The sequence below is a fragment of the Delphinus delphis genome, chromosome 1 (assembly GCF_949987515.2).
Source record: "Delphinus delphis chromosome 1, mDelDel1.2, whole genome shotgun sequence".
Taxonomy (NCBI): Eukaryota; Metazoa; Chordata; class Mammalia; order Artiodactyla; family Delphinidae; genus Delphinus; species Delphinus delphis.
In genome coordinates this window covers 34,211,066-34,224,804 of record NC_082683.1, presented here as the reverse complement: position 1 = coordinate 34,224,804, position 13,739 = coordinate 34,211,066, and the positions used below count along the sequence as shown (strand labels likewise).

Sequence of the window (13,739 nt, the reverse complement as noted above, 5' to 3'; positions counted from 1 at the left end):
CAATTGTGACACTAATGGCTTAAGATCCACGTATATTGTTGATCAGATCCTCGAGACCTAAAGCCCCAAATCCACCTTCCGGGGGAACCCCATACCCCTCAGCAATCAGACAAACAGCATGAAGACATTTTTCCCAAGTGCAAAGTTATATATATTCTGAGTGACGGAGCTGTTGGCATTCAAGTTCTGACCAGTTTCAAGATGCTACTACCAGACAATGGGAAGACTGTATACAGACACTGCAATTTATGTTACATGAGGAAGACTGTCAGCTGATACACGAGAGTCAAGAGTTTCAGGTTAGATACGATCCATCCAGAAGGCTGAATACACTAAGAGCCTTACGTCTTTCAGGTCATAACCCTCTGAGAAGCTGCATCCTTTTTCAGGCCCTCTACCACTGTTTAGTGTGCTAATGCCAAGAATTTCTGGCCTCTTTAACCCCCCCAGAGGAGGGGTGATAGGAAACTGCTAAAAACCAGATGTGGGAGGCGTCCTTCTACCACCTCCCACGCAATGTACAGTTTCATTAATTAACTCCAACCTCAAAACACCCGCCCCAAGAGCTAAATAGAATAGGCATCTCCCCGAGCAGGAGAATGGAAAAATCGAGGCACAGAGTCAACTTGGTTGTATAAGGTTAATCAGCTATTTTAGGGGAGAACCAGAACCGGCATCTGGCTCTGTGCCCCATGTTCCTTCCAGCAGGCCCTGTGGGCAGCTGTGACGAGTGTGGCCCAGCCACCTGGCTGAGGCTCCCAGGGCCCACAGCCAGTATGGGAAATCCTGGAGGGAGGCTATGATCCAGCTGTGCCCCAGCTCTCTAGACAGGGTTCCAAGCAATGATGCCAATGACGACAGATGTCACTGGCGGCTGGAAAACGGGCCCCCTTTGACAAGTCTGGAAGCACCCTCTAGCTGCTGTGCTTAGGATGGGGCACACTAGCATCTATTTAGGTAAAGTGGAGAGACTGGGCTTACACTAAACTGTGGGAAGGAGTGAATGCAGCTTCCAGAAAGTCATCACTTGGTTCAGAGGTTTACGTAGAAAGCATCTGGCGAAATCCAATGAGAACAGACCTAGGACCATCCTTCTAAACCCACCCTGAGTGGTAAAGATAAGGTACGTGTCTTAACCTATATAAAGGTGAAGGATTATCGTTTTTCAACTGTACAGACACATGACTGGAACTACAGTTCAGTGGCATGCACCCTACGTTGACTGTATTTAAACTACTACTGTGTAGTGCAACATCTCCATTGCATGGTGCCAAGCATTTTTCAGTTTCAGTTACTTGGTGAGATCTGATTTTAGCCGCAGTATTTTCAAAGCCAATTTCTATTTAAATGTGTTGTGGAAAAAATGTAATAGTTTGACTTTATACACATTTTACATTTACAGCAGAATAAGTACAGGAATTCGTACACCCAAATGGGTGGTGTTGCCTTCAAACTGGTCACGTTGGGAAGATGTATTTTAGTCCAGGGAAGCTGACCTTACGCATAACATTTCTAGAACCTTCCTTGGAAACTGTCCACTTGTAAGCATCCTTAACATTGATAAGTCTTTGTCTTTTAAGGGTAGATTTATTCTTTTGAGGAATGATATTTTTTAACAGCCAAGGAGCATTAGAAGATAAGTCTGATCAATAAAATGGGTGATGGAGCTCGGGATGAACTCTGGGGAAGGGTGGTGTAAAAAAAACGAGGTCTGACTATAAGGTTATGAGGCCTCTTTTCTTGCATGGCTTCAAAGGTAACTCCAAAGAGGAAGTTTAGTGCTCTTGGTACATGCAACATCACAGCTCAAGAGTAAGGTCTCCCAGGGAAATAAGTACAATCATGGTGACTCTTTTTTTTTTTTTTTTTTTTTTTTTTTTTGCGGTACGCGGGCCTCTCACCGCTGTAGCCTCTCCCGTTGCGGAGCACAGGCTCCGGACACGCAGGCTCAGCGGCCATGGCTCACGGGCCCAGCCGCTCCGTGGCATGTGGGATCTTCCCAGACCGGGGCACGAACCCGTGTCCCCCGCATCGGCAGGCGGACTCTCAACCACTGCGCCACCAGGGAAGCCCCATGTTGACTCTTGAGTGCATATGTTCTAGTGTATTTGGTTAAAAAGGTAGCCTTGCTCATTTTTGTCATACTTCACAGAAGCAGAAATGAAACACTCCATGTCCGTGACTTCTCCCAAGGGCAGTGTCATCATCTACTGCTGGAAGAGTTAAAATGAAAAGCACTTGGTGTCATGTCTACATTATCCACTCCCCCCACCCCCCATCCCCCCCACCAAATGTGCAATGAGTTATTCCTGATACCTGAGTCTCCCCAGTGTGGAAAAGTGGGTAAGGACAGGTCTCTGGAACCTGGGTAAGACTAGTATGTCAAGGGGATTGGAGTGTTTCCAATGGCTCTAGCTACCCAACAGGCTCACAACACCGACTCATACAAGAAAATCTCCTATAGCTAATTATGTAAAGTTTCAGTAGAAGAGAGGGGGAAATGATTATCTTCCAGTAGCTTTCTAGGATTAAAAACCCACTCGCTTCTAATGTCAAGTGAATAGTCAATTGAAAAGAAGTCCATGGTGTTCTAGTGCATGCTTAAGGAAGAAAGTGTGTGGCCACTAGGTCATTGAAGTGCATTTCCAGCTGAGGCCAAAGGCAGCAAAGGTGCAAGAGGCTGCTGGGGCTGGCGCTAGTTGAAGCAGGATCTATATATTTGGAGTGGCAAAGCAATCTGTAGAAAGCCCCAGTTACAGAGCAGGATGTTTGCCAACGAGTGAAGTCAAAGGACGCTCAATTTCACTTTCTACAAAGTGCTGCATTGAAGATGCTAAGGAGGAAGCTCCCTTTAAAACACCATATCCTGAGTGTCAGAGAAATATGGTCAAGATGGTGATTGATGGGGAGCAGAGATTGATTCTCTAATAGCACTGGGACTGTGTATACTCCGAGCATCTCTCTCCCTCTCTCTCTCTCTCTCTCTCTCTCTCTCTCACACACACACACACACACACACACACACACACACTTAATGAAGAGCACACAACTGCAGTCACGTTCCACCTCTTCTGCACGTGCCTCTGTCCGGTGGTTGCTCTTTTGTACAGTATTTCCAGGAGCCGTTGATTTAATGGGCTCCACTGCTAAAAGCCAGAAGCACAGCACAGAGTCAGCCGTAACATCCAATTGCTTGCAGCAGACATCGGTCTCAAATCCATCAGTCGGGATGTTGTTCTCGGTGAGGGTTTTATATTAGTGTTTATAAAAACCACAAAGCTAGGCCATTTGCTTCAATCATCGTTAGAAAGAATGCTGAGTGCCCAGATGGGATTTCTAGTTTCTGTGCAAATGAAATCACACTAGTCCAGATTTTATTCGCTCAAAACTACTAGGGAAGCAGTAGGATTTGGTTTCAATGCTGCCAAAAAGCAGGAACTCACTGAAGTTTTAATTCTGAAGCAATCCTGGCGTTAATGTTGTAGCCAGGGTCGGGCAGCATGGGGGCCGGGCCCCCCGCTGTGCTTGCTGAGGACCCCCGGATCTCTCCCAGTTCAGGCTCGCTCTCGCTAGAGGTAGACCCGCTGTTGATGGCGTAGACGCTCTCTGTGACTCCCTGAGCTGAAGCACAGCTGTCTGGCTCTTTCTTCTCCCTGGGACTAGACAGTCCTGGGAGGACAGCCATCTTCCCGGTCTGCCTGTTGGGCAGCAAGGACATGGTGTAGTCTGCAATGATCCCGCCCACATCTAAGTTGCAGGCCTGGTCGAAGGCTAGGAAACCCACGTTGGCGTTTGCTTCGCACACCATAAAGGACCCATCGTCCATGATGAGGAGGTCGATGCCACAGAAGTCCATGCCCAGGATGTTGGACACCTGGATAGCCAGCTGCTTGCCTTGTTCTGTCAGTGGGCACATGACGCCCACGCCACCTGTGGGGAAAGTGCAGTGATGTAATGGTGACACTGTAACCGAGCAGGACCGTATAAGGCCTTCCTAGAAGAGACCCCTACCCATATCCTCTGCCTGCCCTTTGTCGTAGAAAAACTTTAGTCAAAGAATAAATTTAATCAGAGAAGTGAGAAAATGCGGAAAGAAAGGAAAGCAGTCAAGCAAGGTAAGATAATAATACTTTAGCCATTAAACAAAGTCAAGGACCTTTAGCTCTTCCTCAAGGACTGCAGTTAATATTCTGAGCCACATCCTGTGAGCTGTTTTGCAGATACTGAAACCCCCAGCAGGTGGAAGAAGTTAAATGTATGCTGCCCACAAGCACGGAGACCCCAGACCGGTTGGAACCAGAAAGTTGATGATGCTGAGAGCCCATTACCTCACCACCAGCCAATCAGAAGAATGTCCACGAGCTGATCACGCCCTGCTCCGTGAACACTATAAGACTCCTCACTACCCCCTCCAGGGCAGGACACACAGTCCTGTGGGCATTAGCCCACTGTGGCCCCCTTTGCCTGGCAAAGCAATAAAACTATTCCTTTCCATGATACTTCACCAAAACTCTGTCTCTGAGATTTAATCTGGCCCCAGTGTACGGAGGCCGAATTTTGGCAACAACACCAGGCACCGACTGGACAAATGAGTCAAATGACCCTTCAAGGAAGAGGTGAGGGATGTCGGGGGAGGGCAGCAAGATGGGCATTTTTATTACCAACAAAAGGTCCGGATGGAAATCAGGACACCCTTTGAGAAAGTAATGATTGTTTCTTTCCTAGAGTTTAAAAAATGTTTATATCCTCTGACCCAGTCATCCCACCATGAAGGAAATAATCTTACATATCGGGAAAAAAAGCTTATGCACAAAGATGCTGATGGCAGTCACTTAAAATACTGGAAAGTCAAAATACTGGTACATAGTAGGCACTCGATATTTGTTGATGAGTAAATGAAAAATTATAATCTAATTAGCTCACAGTAGCTCACAGTAGCTAATTAGCATAGTTTACAATCATTACTAAAAATGATAGAGTTCGTGATCACATGGGAAAATACTCAAAAGGATTGAAGGCTGTACAGTATGACCATAATTATGCAAAAAAACATCATCAGAAACGACACCAAAATGTTAACATTGGTTGTCTCTAGATGGCGGGATTAATGACAAATATCGTTTTCCATTTGACTTTGCTGTATTTTCTACATTGAGAATGAATTCCTTTTAGAAATTAGAAGAAACAAAATTATTATCTTCTAAGAAGAGAGAGGCCTGTGAGACAAAAATCTCATACCGAGGTCAGAGAGAGTCTGATTGCCCTTACTTGTTAAAAAGCTAAGACCTCAGATTTAATTGTCTTCCTTCAGTCTCTTTGCAAAGACTTAACACTTGTATTCTCAGGAACCAATGGCTTTACCTTAACTCTGCCCCTTCCACCCGCTACTGTGGTGGAGGGAGGAGAAGGCTACTGAACAGCTTTAAAACAGCTCATCAAAAACAGGAATATGGATAAATTACAAAACAGTGTACTTTCTAGTTAAAGAATGGATTTTTTTGTTTGTTTTTTCTTTTGGCCGTATGGCTTGTGGGATCTTAGTTCCCTGACCAGGGATCGAACCTAGGGCCCCAGCAGTGGAATTGCAGAGTCCTAACCACTGGACCACCAGGGAAGTCCCCAAAGAATGGATTTTGTGAGCTGACTGAAAAAGACAAACTGATAATACATAAGGTTCGATACTGTGGTAAGACATGGGATTGTCATGAAAATTAAATGAGATAATATATTAGGTACTTAGCACTGTGTCAACCTGCGCCTAGCATTTGCTTCTATCACAGCGCTTTAGTCACAGTACCTTATGATGATCTGTTTATGCGTCTTCTCCTTTACTGGCCCATAAGCTGCCCAAGGGCAAGGACTCTCATTAATTACTACACTGTCAGCCTCTACCCTGGAGTCCACTTGGGGAGGCTGCTCAATCACACTCAGGAAGAAGGACCAGATTGGTGTTTCAGCCTCTTCATTAGTCACCAGACTTGGTATACTCATCTGGCGATCTAGGAAATAACGACTGGGTACTCTTTCACATTACCAACATACAAATTCCACTCGTGAGGCTGACAATAGATTTCTGTGATGAAGATGAACATTCCCATTCCCCCGGGACCATCTCCATGCACCAAAACTGAAAACAAGCTTTATCAGTAGGTTAATGGGATGAGGTTATGCATTTGACCCAGACATAAACTGCAGCTTTCTAATAACGTCAAACATATAAGAAAAACACAATTTTCAAAAGAAAAAAGAAACACAATCTTCAATTACAACGGAAAAGCAGAATATGCTATGTCTCCAGCCATAGCCTTAGTTTTCAGTTTCTTTTTTTTTTTTAATTATTATTTTTGGCTGCACCACATGGCTTGCTGGAGTTCCTGGACCAGGAATCGAACCCGAGCCCCCTCAGCAGTGAAAGCGTGGAGTCTTAACCACTGGATTGCCAGGGAGTTCCCCATTGCCTTAGTTGAGACTCTCCTTGCTTCTTGCCTGAGCTATTGCCACAGCTTCCAAACTCAACTCCCTGCCTCCCTCTCATGCCTTCAATCCATCCTCTTCCCAGATGTCAGTTTTTCTCAAACACCAATCCTCATGTCACTCCCTTGTTTAAAGCTGACTGCCAAGTCCTAACACCTACAGGACAGGGTTCAAATCTCAGTGTCCTGACCTCCCTGGCCTGACCTCCGTCATGGCACTTACACCCACCTGCCACCCTCCTGGACTGCTTGCTGCTAAGGGAAAGGGCTTGTTTCTAATTCCTCTCTGTGATCCTGGCGCCTTGCAGACGGTCTGACCAGATAGGAGGGATCGAGACACATTCACTGGCTGGGTGCAAACATCCTAATGAAAAACCCTGGTGGCCTCCCCTGACCAACAGTCTGACTGAGCTTTCGTGCCTCACCGAGAGAGCAGTTGCTCTGCATCCGTCCGTCTGTGGAGCAGCGAAGCATAGAGCCTATCACCTGGCCACCTACTACCACCACCCGGATATCCTTTCCGTGGGACTCCTTCACGTACTTCTGGAACAGGTAGGGCACATCGTGGCGGATCACATGGCAGATGTCTGAGAGGTGGTGTTTATCTCTTGCGAGAAAAACAGCTTTTCCTTTAAGAAGAAAGACAAAGAGCAAGAGAAGTAGTTAGAGAAGCCTCTGAGCACAGTCCTTGCTATCCCACCTCCGGGTCCAGAGTCATCCATTCTTTCCCAACTCGCCTCACTGTGGCCCCTTCAACTTCTCTGAGTCGACTCTTGCGTCTTATCAAATGGCCGTCGAACCTCATTTTTTTCTCGGTTTTACTCAGGTCCTTCTCCTTTCACAACTCTTTTTTCAAAATGAAATCGAAATGTATTCCAGAAACGCCCAGAAGAGGCCAAAATAACTTCCTAGGGATCTAGTCAATTCGGTTCCAGAAACAGTCAGCACTGCCTATCACCCCAGGATGCTGATTTGGTAGAGTCCATGTCTCACTCACTTTTTTTTCTAAATCCTCACACCTCACACTAGGCTCGATGCACAAAGCAAGTGTCAATCAATGCTTACAGAACATAACTAACTGAACATACTTTAGAGGAATTCCCAGTCAAGATGGAGAGAGACCCACAAAAGATAATGACACAGCCTGATATAGCATCAGGAGAGGTCTGTGCAAGATACTATGGGGGTTCAAAGAGGGAGCCACTGCCAGACGTGCTTCCTCCTTTTAAACATAAGAAACTTATTATTTGGCTGTACCCGTTTAATTCTGAAAGGAATGATCCATACTTCTATTGATCTCTGGGAAAAGCATTCCTTCCTGACTCCAAATTCTGTATTTTCTGCTTGAATCACTTATGCTTTTGCAGTTATTTGGCATCTGCTTTTCCATTTGCATATTAGCTAACAGGTATGAGCAGGGGGCCCTGACAGGTTTGCTCTGTAAACCTGACATAAGCATACCATACCCTGATCCTTCTTGTTCGCAAACATGGAAAAAAGAGACGGTTTTCCTAAGATATGTGTCACCACCTTAAAAAGAGTGGGACATTTCTGAAGTCTTAATAAAAAGAGGGATGGGTATCAGCCCCTAGTGGCATATAAGACCAAAAAGTAACCTCCAAAACATGTCTCAATCATTGGACATCTGGCACCAGGAGATCTGGCATCTGGCAGCAGATGGCTGGGATTCAATGATAGGCACTGGGGATTCTCTGGACATAGGTAGGATTTTCAGCAGAGATGGGGGCTAAAAATATGGACTCTGTTCCTTGGTTCCTGGCACAGAGGTTCTAATATGGGGCTTAGTCTGCAGTTAATAAAGGAGCTACAGTTTGAAAGCAAGGAGGAAAAAAACTGGGCAGGGGGAAGGGCACTAAGATTAGTTAATAATCTACTGTGTGCCAAACACTTTATTTTTTTATTTTTTTATTTTTTCGGTACGCGGGCCTCTCACTGCTGTGGCCTCTCCCGCTGCAGGGCACAGGCTCCGGACGCGCAGGCTCAGCGGCCATGGCTCACGGGCCCAGCCGCTCCGCGGCATGTGGGATCCTCCCGGACCGGGGCACGAACCCGCGTCCCCTGCATCGGCAGGCGGACTCTCAACCACTGCGCCACCAGGGAAGCCCCAAACACTTTATTTTTTAAAAAAATTATTTCTCTTACACTTCATACTAGCTCTATGAAGCCATTAGGACAAGGATAGTTATTTTTGTTTTACAGAAGAGGAAAATAAAGGTCCACAGGATTAGTAACTTTCTCAAAGGCATAGCCTGCATGAGTCCACTGCCTTCTTTAGATTTATTTCCATATACTAGAGCCTAACAACTGCTGTGACTTTGTTTACTCCCTATCCATTTTCCCTAAGATGTGTGTGCTACACTAGCAACGACCAATCTGAAAATAAAATTAAGATCACAATTCCATTTACGATAGTATCAAAAGGAATAAAAAAACTTAGGAATACATTTAACCAAAGAAGCTCAAGACTTATACACTGAAAACTACAAAATATTTGGAAGAACTTAAAGATTGAAATAAATGCAAAGACATTCCATGTTCAGAAATTGGAAGATTAATATTGTTAAGATGGCAATACTCCTCAAATTGATCTACAAACTCAGGGCAATCCCCACCAAAATTCCAACTTCCTGTTTTGCAGAAATCGATATGATGATCCTAAAATTCATATGTAAATGCAAGGGACCCCAAATAGCCAATGCAATCTTGAGAAAGAAGGACAAAGTTGGAGGACTTGTATTTCCCAATTTCAAAACTTTCTACCAAGTTACAGTAACAAGATAGTGTGGCCTGGCATAAGGATATGGAATACAATTGAGAGCCCAGAATAAACTCTCGTACAGATGGTCAATTTTTGATTTTTGGCAAGAATTCCAAGAGCATTCAGTGGGGAACTAACAGTCTCTTCAACAAATAATACTGGGAAAACTGGATATCCACAGGCAAAAGGATGAAGTTGGACCTTCATCACACCATATACAAAAATTAATTTAAAATGGCTCAAAGACCCAAATGTAACGGCTAAAACTGTAAAACTCTTAGGGGGAGAGATAGGTGTAAATCTGTGTGACCTTGGATTAGGCAAGCACAAAATGACATCAAAAATACAAGTAACCAAAGGAAAAAATAGATAAATTGAACTTCATTAAAACTTTTGTGTATCAAAGAATACTATCAAAAAAGTGAAAACACGACCTACAGAGTGGGAAAACATCATGCTCAAATTATGTATCTGATAAGACAGTAGTAGCCACAATATATAAAGAGCTGTAAAAAAGTCAATAAAAGACCAATAAGCCAACTGGAAAATGGGCAAAGGATTTGAATAGTCATTCCTTCAAAGAAGATATACAAATGGCCAATACTATGAAAAGATGTTCAATGTTAGTCATTAGGGAACTACAGATCAAAACCATAATAATATACCACATTACACCCAGTAGGATGGCTATAATAAAAACAAATTACACATTTAAAAGTTGCTAAGAAAGTAAATCTTAAAAGTTTTCATAATAAGAGAAAAAAATTATGTAACTATGTATGGTGACAGATGTTAACTAGACCTATTGTGATCATTTTGCAATATAGACAAATATCGGATCACTATGTTGTACACCTGAAGCTAATATAATGTTTGCATGTCAATTATACTTCAAGTTTAAAAAAGACTTTAAAAATAAATATATAAAGTGGGCCCACACATTACTAATGCTTGGAAAACACGCATTGTGGCTTGTGGCTTGTTTTTATGGTGGAGGTATGGTGACTATTTGCATAATTTGTCGAGGCAAATTAATATACCCAATATAAAAGTTTTGTTTAGTATGTGAAGAAATTGGAACTTCATACATCGCTGGTGGGAATGTAAAATGGCATAACTGCTGTGGAAAACAGTTTGGCAGCTCCCCTAAAGTTAAACACAGAGTTACCATACGACCCTGCAATTCTACTCTTAGGTGTATACCCAAGAGAAAAGAAAACATATGTTCACACAAAAACTTGTACATGAATGTTCATAGCAGCATTATTTATAATAGCCACAAAGTAAAGCAACCCAAATGTCCATCACCAGATGAACAGATAAACAAAATGTGGCATATCCATACAATAGAACATTACTGAGTCATAAAAAGGGATAAAAAACGGATCCATGCTGCAACATGATGATCCTTGCAAACATTATGCTAAGTCAGAGAAACCCACACAAAAGGCCACATATTGTATGGTTCCATTGATATGAAATGTCCAAAAGAGGCAAAGCCATAGAAACAGAAAACAGATTAGTGGTTGCCAGGGACTAGGGGAGGGGCCATTGGGACTGACCTTTAACAAGTACAGGGTTTCTTTTTGGGGTGATGGAAATGTTATGGAATGAGATAGTGTAATGGTTGTACAGAAGAGTGAAGATACTAAAATCCTCTGAATTATATAATTTAAAATGGTACATTTTTGTTTTGTGAATTATATCTCAATTTTAAAAATATCTAAAAATACTATATCTTCTATTTAATTTGTTTAGTGTCTGTCTTTCCCTTCTACAATGTGAGCTCCTGGAGGGCAGGAATTTTTGTTCTGTTCCTTTCTGTATCTCCTTGGCACTTTGTGGGCACTCAATAAAGATTAGCTGAGTTTTATTTTATGTATATTTTACCACAATAAAAAACCAGTTGAGACATTGCATTTTTGCACTGTAGTACATGTGAATCATACTCAGCCCCATCTCGCCACCCAAACTCATTTCTCTCACTTCTTAGCAGGACCCCTTTCCTTTCCCAGGTTGCTTTGCCCACACCTGTTTCTGTATGTTGCTCATCCGGTTCAAACTCCACATTCCAACTTAAGTCTCCTTTTCTTCCACCGAAGCCTTCCCTGACTCAGGGCAGAGTGGGCCCCTCCCTCCGTTTGGCTCAGACAGGCATTCACCAGCCATCGCCCTGAAGTGCTACTTCTCTACTCTCTACACAATGGAGATGAGAGCAGTGAGTGTGTCAAGTTCATGGGAACTGCTCATTCCATGTCCATTAGGGTACCTCCTCTCATTCCAGATGCCCTGAGCAGTTAAGGATGCCATCTGGGTATCATCAGGAGGTACTCGCTCTCATACCACAAGGGAGGGGGATGGCTTTCTGCTGCATACGTCCTCTTCAACTACTATGTCTTGAGCACTGTAGTAGGTCTTGGAGACAGAGATGGGCAGGACCTGGTTCCCACCCCCTGAGCAGCTCACAGTCAAAAAGGGGAAAAGGCACATAAATCTATAACTGTCATAAGCCGTAGTACTATGCTAGCGGCATGGATGAAGTGCTTCGGAAACACAAAGGGAAGGGCAATTAATTTTGTCTGGAAGAGAGGGAAGGAGACCAGGGATGTGGACAGAGAAGAAATGACGTGGAGCTGGCCTTAAAGCCCGAGCAGAAGTTCACTAGAGGGCAGGGGAAGATGGCGTTCCCAGCAAAGGGAAGAGAGCAGAGGTTTAAAAACAGCAGAATACATGGTCTAGTCTGGAATGGATTACAGAGGGTTCACGTGGCTAGAGAAAGTTGCAAAGGAAGATGGATGCTGTTCGTCCAGGGCCTTCAGTGCCACGGTGAGGAATATAAACAGTATGTAATAGGCAACACCAGTTCTTGGGAGGGTTTTTCAGCAAAGGAGTGACAAGAAGAGATCTTTGTTTCAGAGAAATTGCTCCCCCCAACGAATACAGGATGCCCTGGCAGTGAAGTTAGGGAAAGCAGTCAGAATCAAGTCAGGAGTCTGCTGCCAGAGTCCAGGGAAGGGCTGGGAAGGGTCTGAACAAAGCAAGGACAGTGCGGACAGCGAGGAGGGGACAGAAGTAGGGACTACACCACAAGCTCCGCAAGGGGGAGCTCCGTCTCCTCCGAGCAGAGAGGAGGCCCAAACAGAAGTCCGGGAAGAGGGGCACTGACCCCGGTGTCCGCGCGTGCTCTTCACCACGACTGGGTAGCCCAGCGGCTCGGCTTCATCAATCATTTTTGAAAAGTCTTCATGCCCACCTGTCAAGAAAAGCAAAAGTCAGTGAAGGTGAGGCTGATGGTCCAGGGCTCTGGGGGAATTCTTTGGAGCCCTCACATCCCTCTGCTTAAGGCAATGTGAACCCATTCCATCGGACAGACATGCACTGTGCAAGTGCCACACAAAAGGTGGGAACAGAGAGATCAGGAAAGCAGCATTACCACGCGCGGCCACCTGGCAGCGGCTTCACGCGCTCTGGTTCACGCAGTCGTCATGACAACCCCGCAGGCAGGGCAGGGATTCTTCCCTTACCTTGGCTGTGGTAGGCAGAATTCTAAGAAGGCCCCCAAGATTCCTACCCGCTGGTGTACGTGCTCTGTATAACCCCCTCTCCTGAGTGTAGGGGGGACAAGTGACTATGCTGGGATAGCATTCCTGCAATTAGGCTAATAATCAGTTGACTTTGAGTTAATCAAAAGGGAGATGATTCTTGGTGGACCTGACCTAATCAGGAGAGCCCTGTAAAAGAAGGTGAAGCATCAGAGAAACTCTCCTGCTGGCCTTGAGGGAGCAAACTGCCATGTTGGAGAGAAGTCCATGTGACAGGGCCAACAGGCAGCCTCTAAGAGCTGAGAATGGCCCTCAGTTGACAGCCAGCAAGCAAGTGGGAACCTCAGTCCTACAACTACAAGGAACTGAATGCCAACAGTAAGCCTGGAAGACCCCAGACCTCAGATGTGGTCCCAGCCCAGCTGCCCTGGCGAGACCTAAGCAAAGAGTCCAGCTATGCTGTGGCTGGACTTCAGACCTCCAGAAACTGTGAGATGATAAATGGGTGTTGTTTAAGCTGCTAAGTTTTCAGTAGATTGTTGTACTGCAGTAGAAAACCAATACCCAAAGAAACCAAGCCTGGGATATTTCTCACCCAAAGGTAAGGCATGATTTGAAAGCCCGAATTGGCTCCACTACACTCCTTTAAGCCTTCATTTAAAAAATATGAATATTAATCTTTGGGGGACCATTATTCTACCTACCACAGGTGATACTGTAGTTCATCAATTTTTTTTTTTTTTTTTTTGCAGTATGCGGGCCTCTCACTGCTGCGGCCTCTCCCATTGCGGAGCACAGGCTCCAGACGCACAGGCTCAGTGGCCATGGCTCACGGGCCCAGCCACTCCACAGCATGTGGGATCTTCCCGGACCTGGGCACGAACCCGCATCCCCTGCAACGGCAGGCGGACTCTCAACCACTGCGTCACCAGGGAAGCCCAGTTC

General features: G+C 44.8%; 1 protein-coding gene across 1 annotated transcript in view; it reads right to left on the bottom strand.

The window, feature by feature from the left end:
• Positions 1 to 2,287: 2,287 nt before the first annotated feature.
• Positions 2,288 to 13,739, bottom strand: part of RIMKLA (ribosomal modification protein rimK like family member A) — a 29,455-nt gene continuing 18,003 nt past the window's right edge. Inside the window, exons 3-5 of the mRNA XM_060004208.1 lie at positions 12,419 to 12,505; positions 6,899 to 7,102; positions 2,288 to 3,930 (exon numbers count right to left, since the gene is read on the bottom strand). Coding sequence (XP_059860191.1) covers positions 3,440 to 3,930; positions 6,899 to 7,102; positions 12,419 to 12,505 — 782 coding nt within the window. The 3' untranslated portion in view covers positions 2,288 to 3,439. The remainder of the gene's footprint in view (positions 3,931 to 6,898; positions 7,103 to 12,418; positions 12,506 to 13,739) is intronic.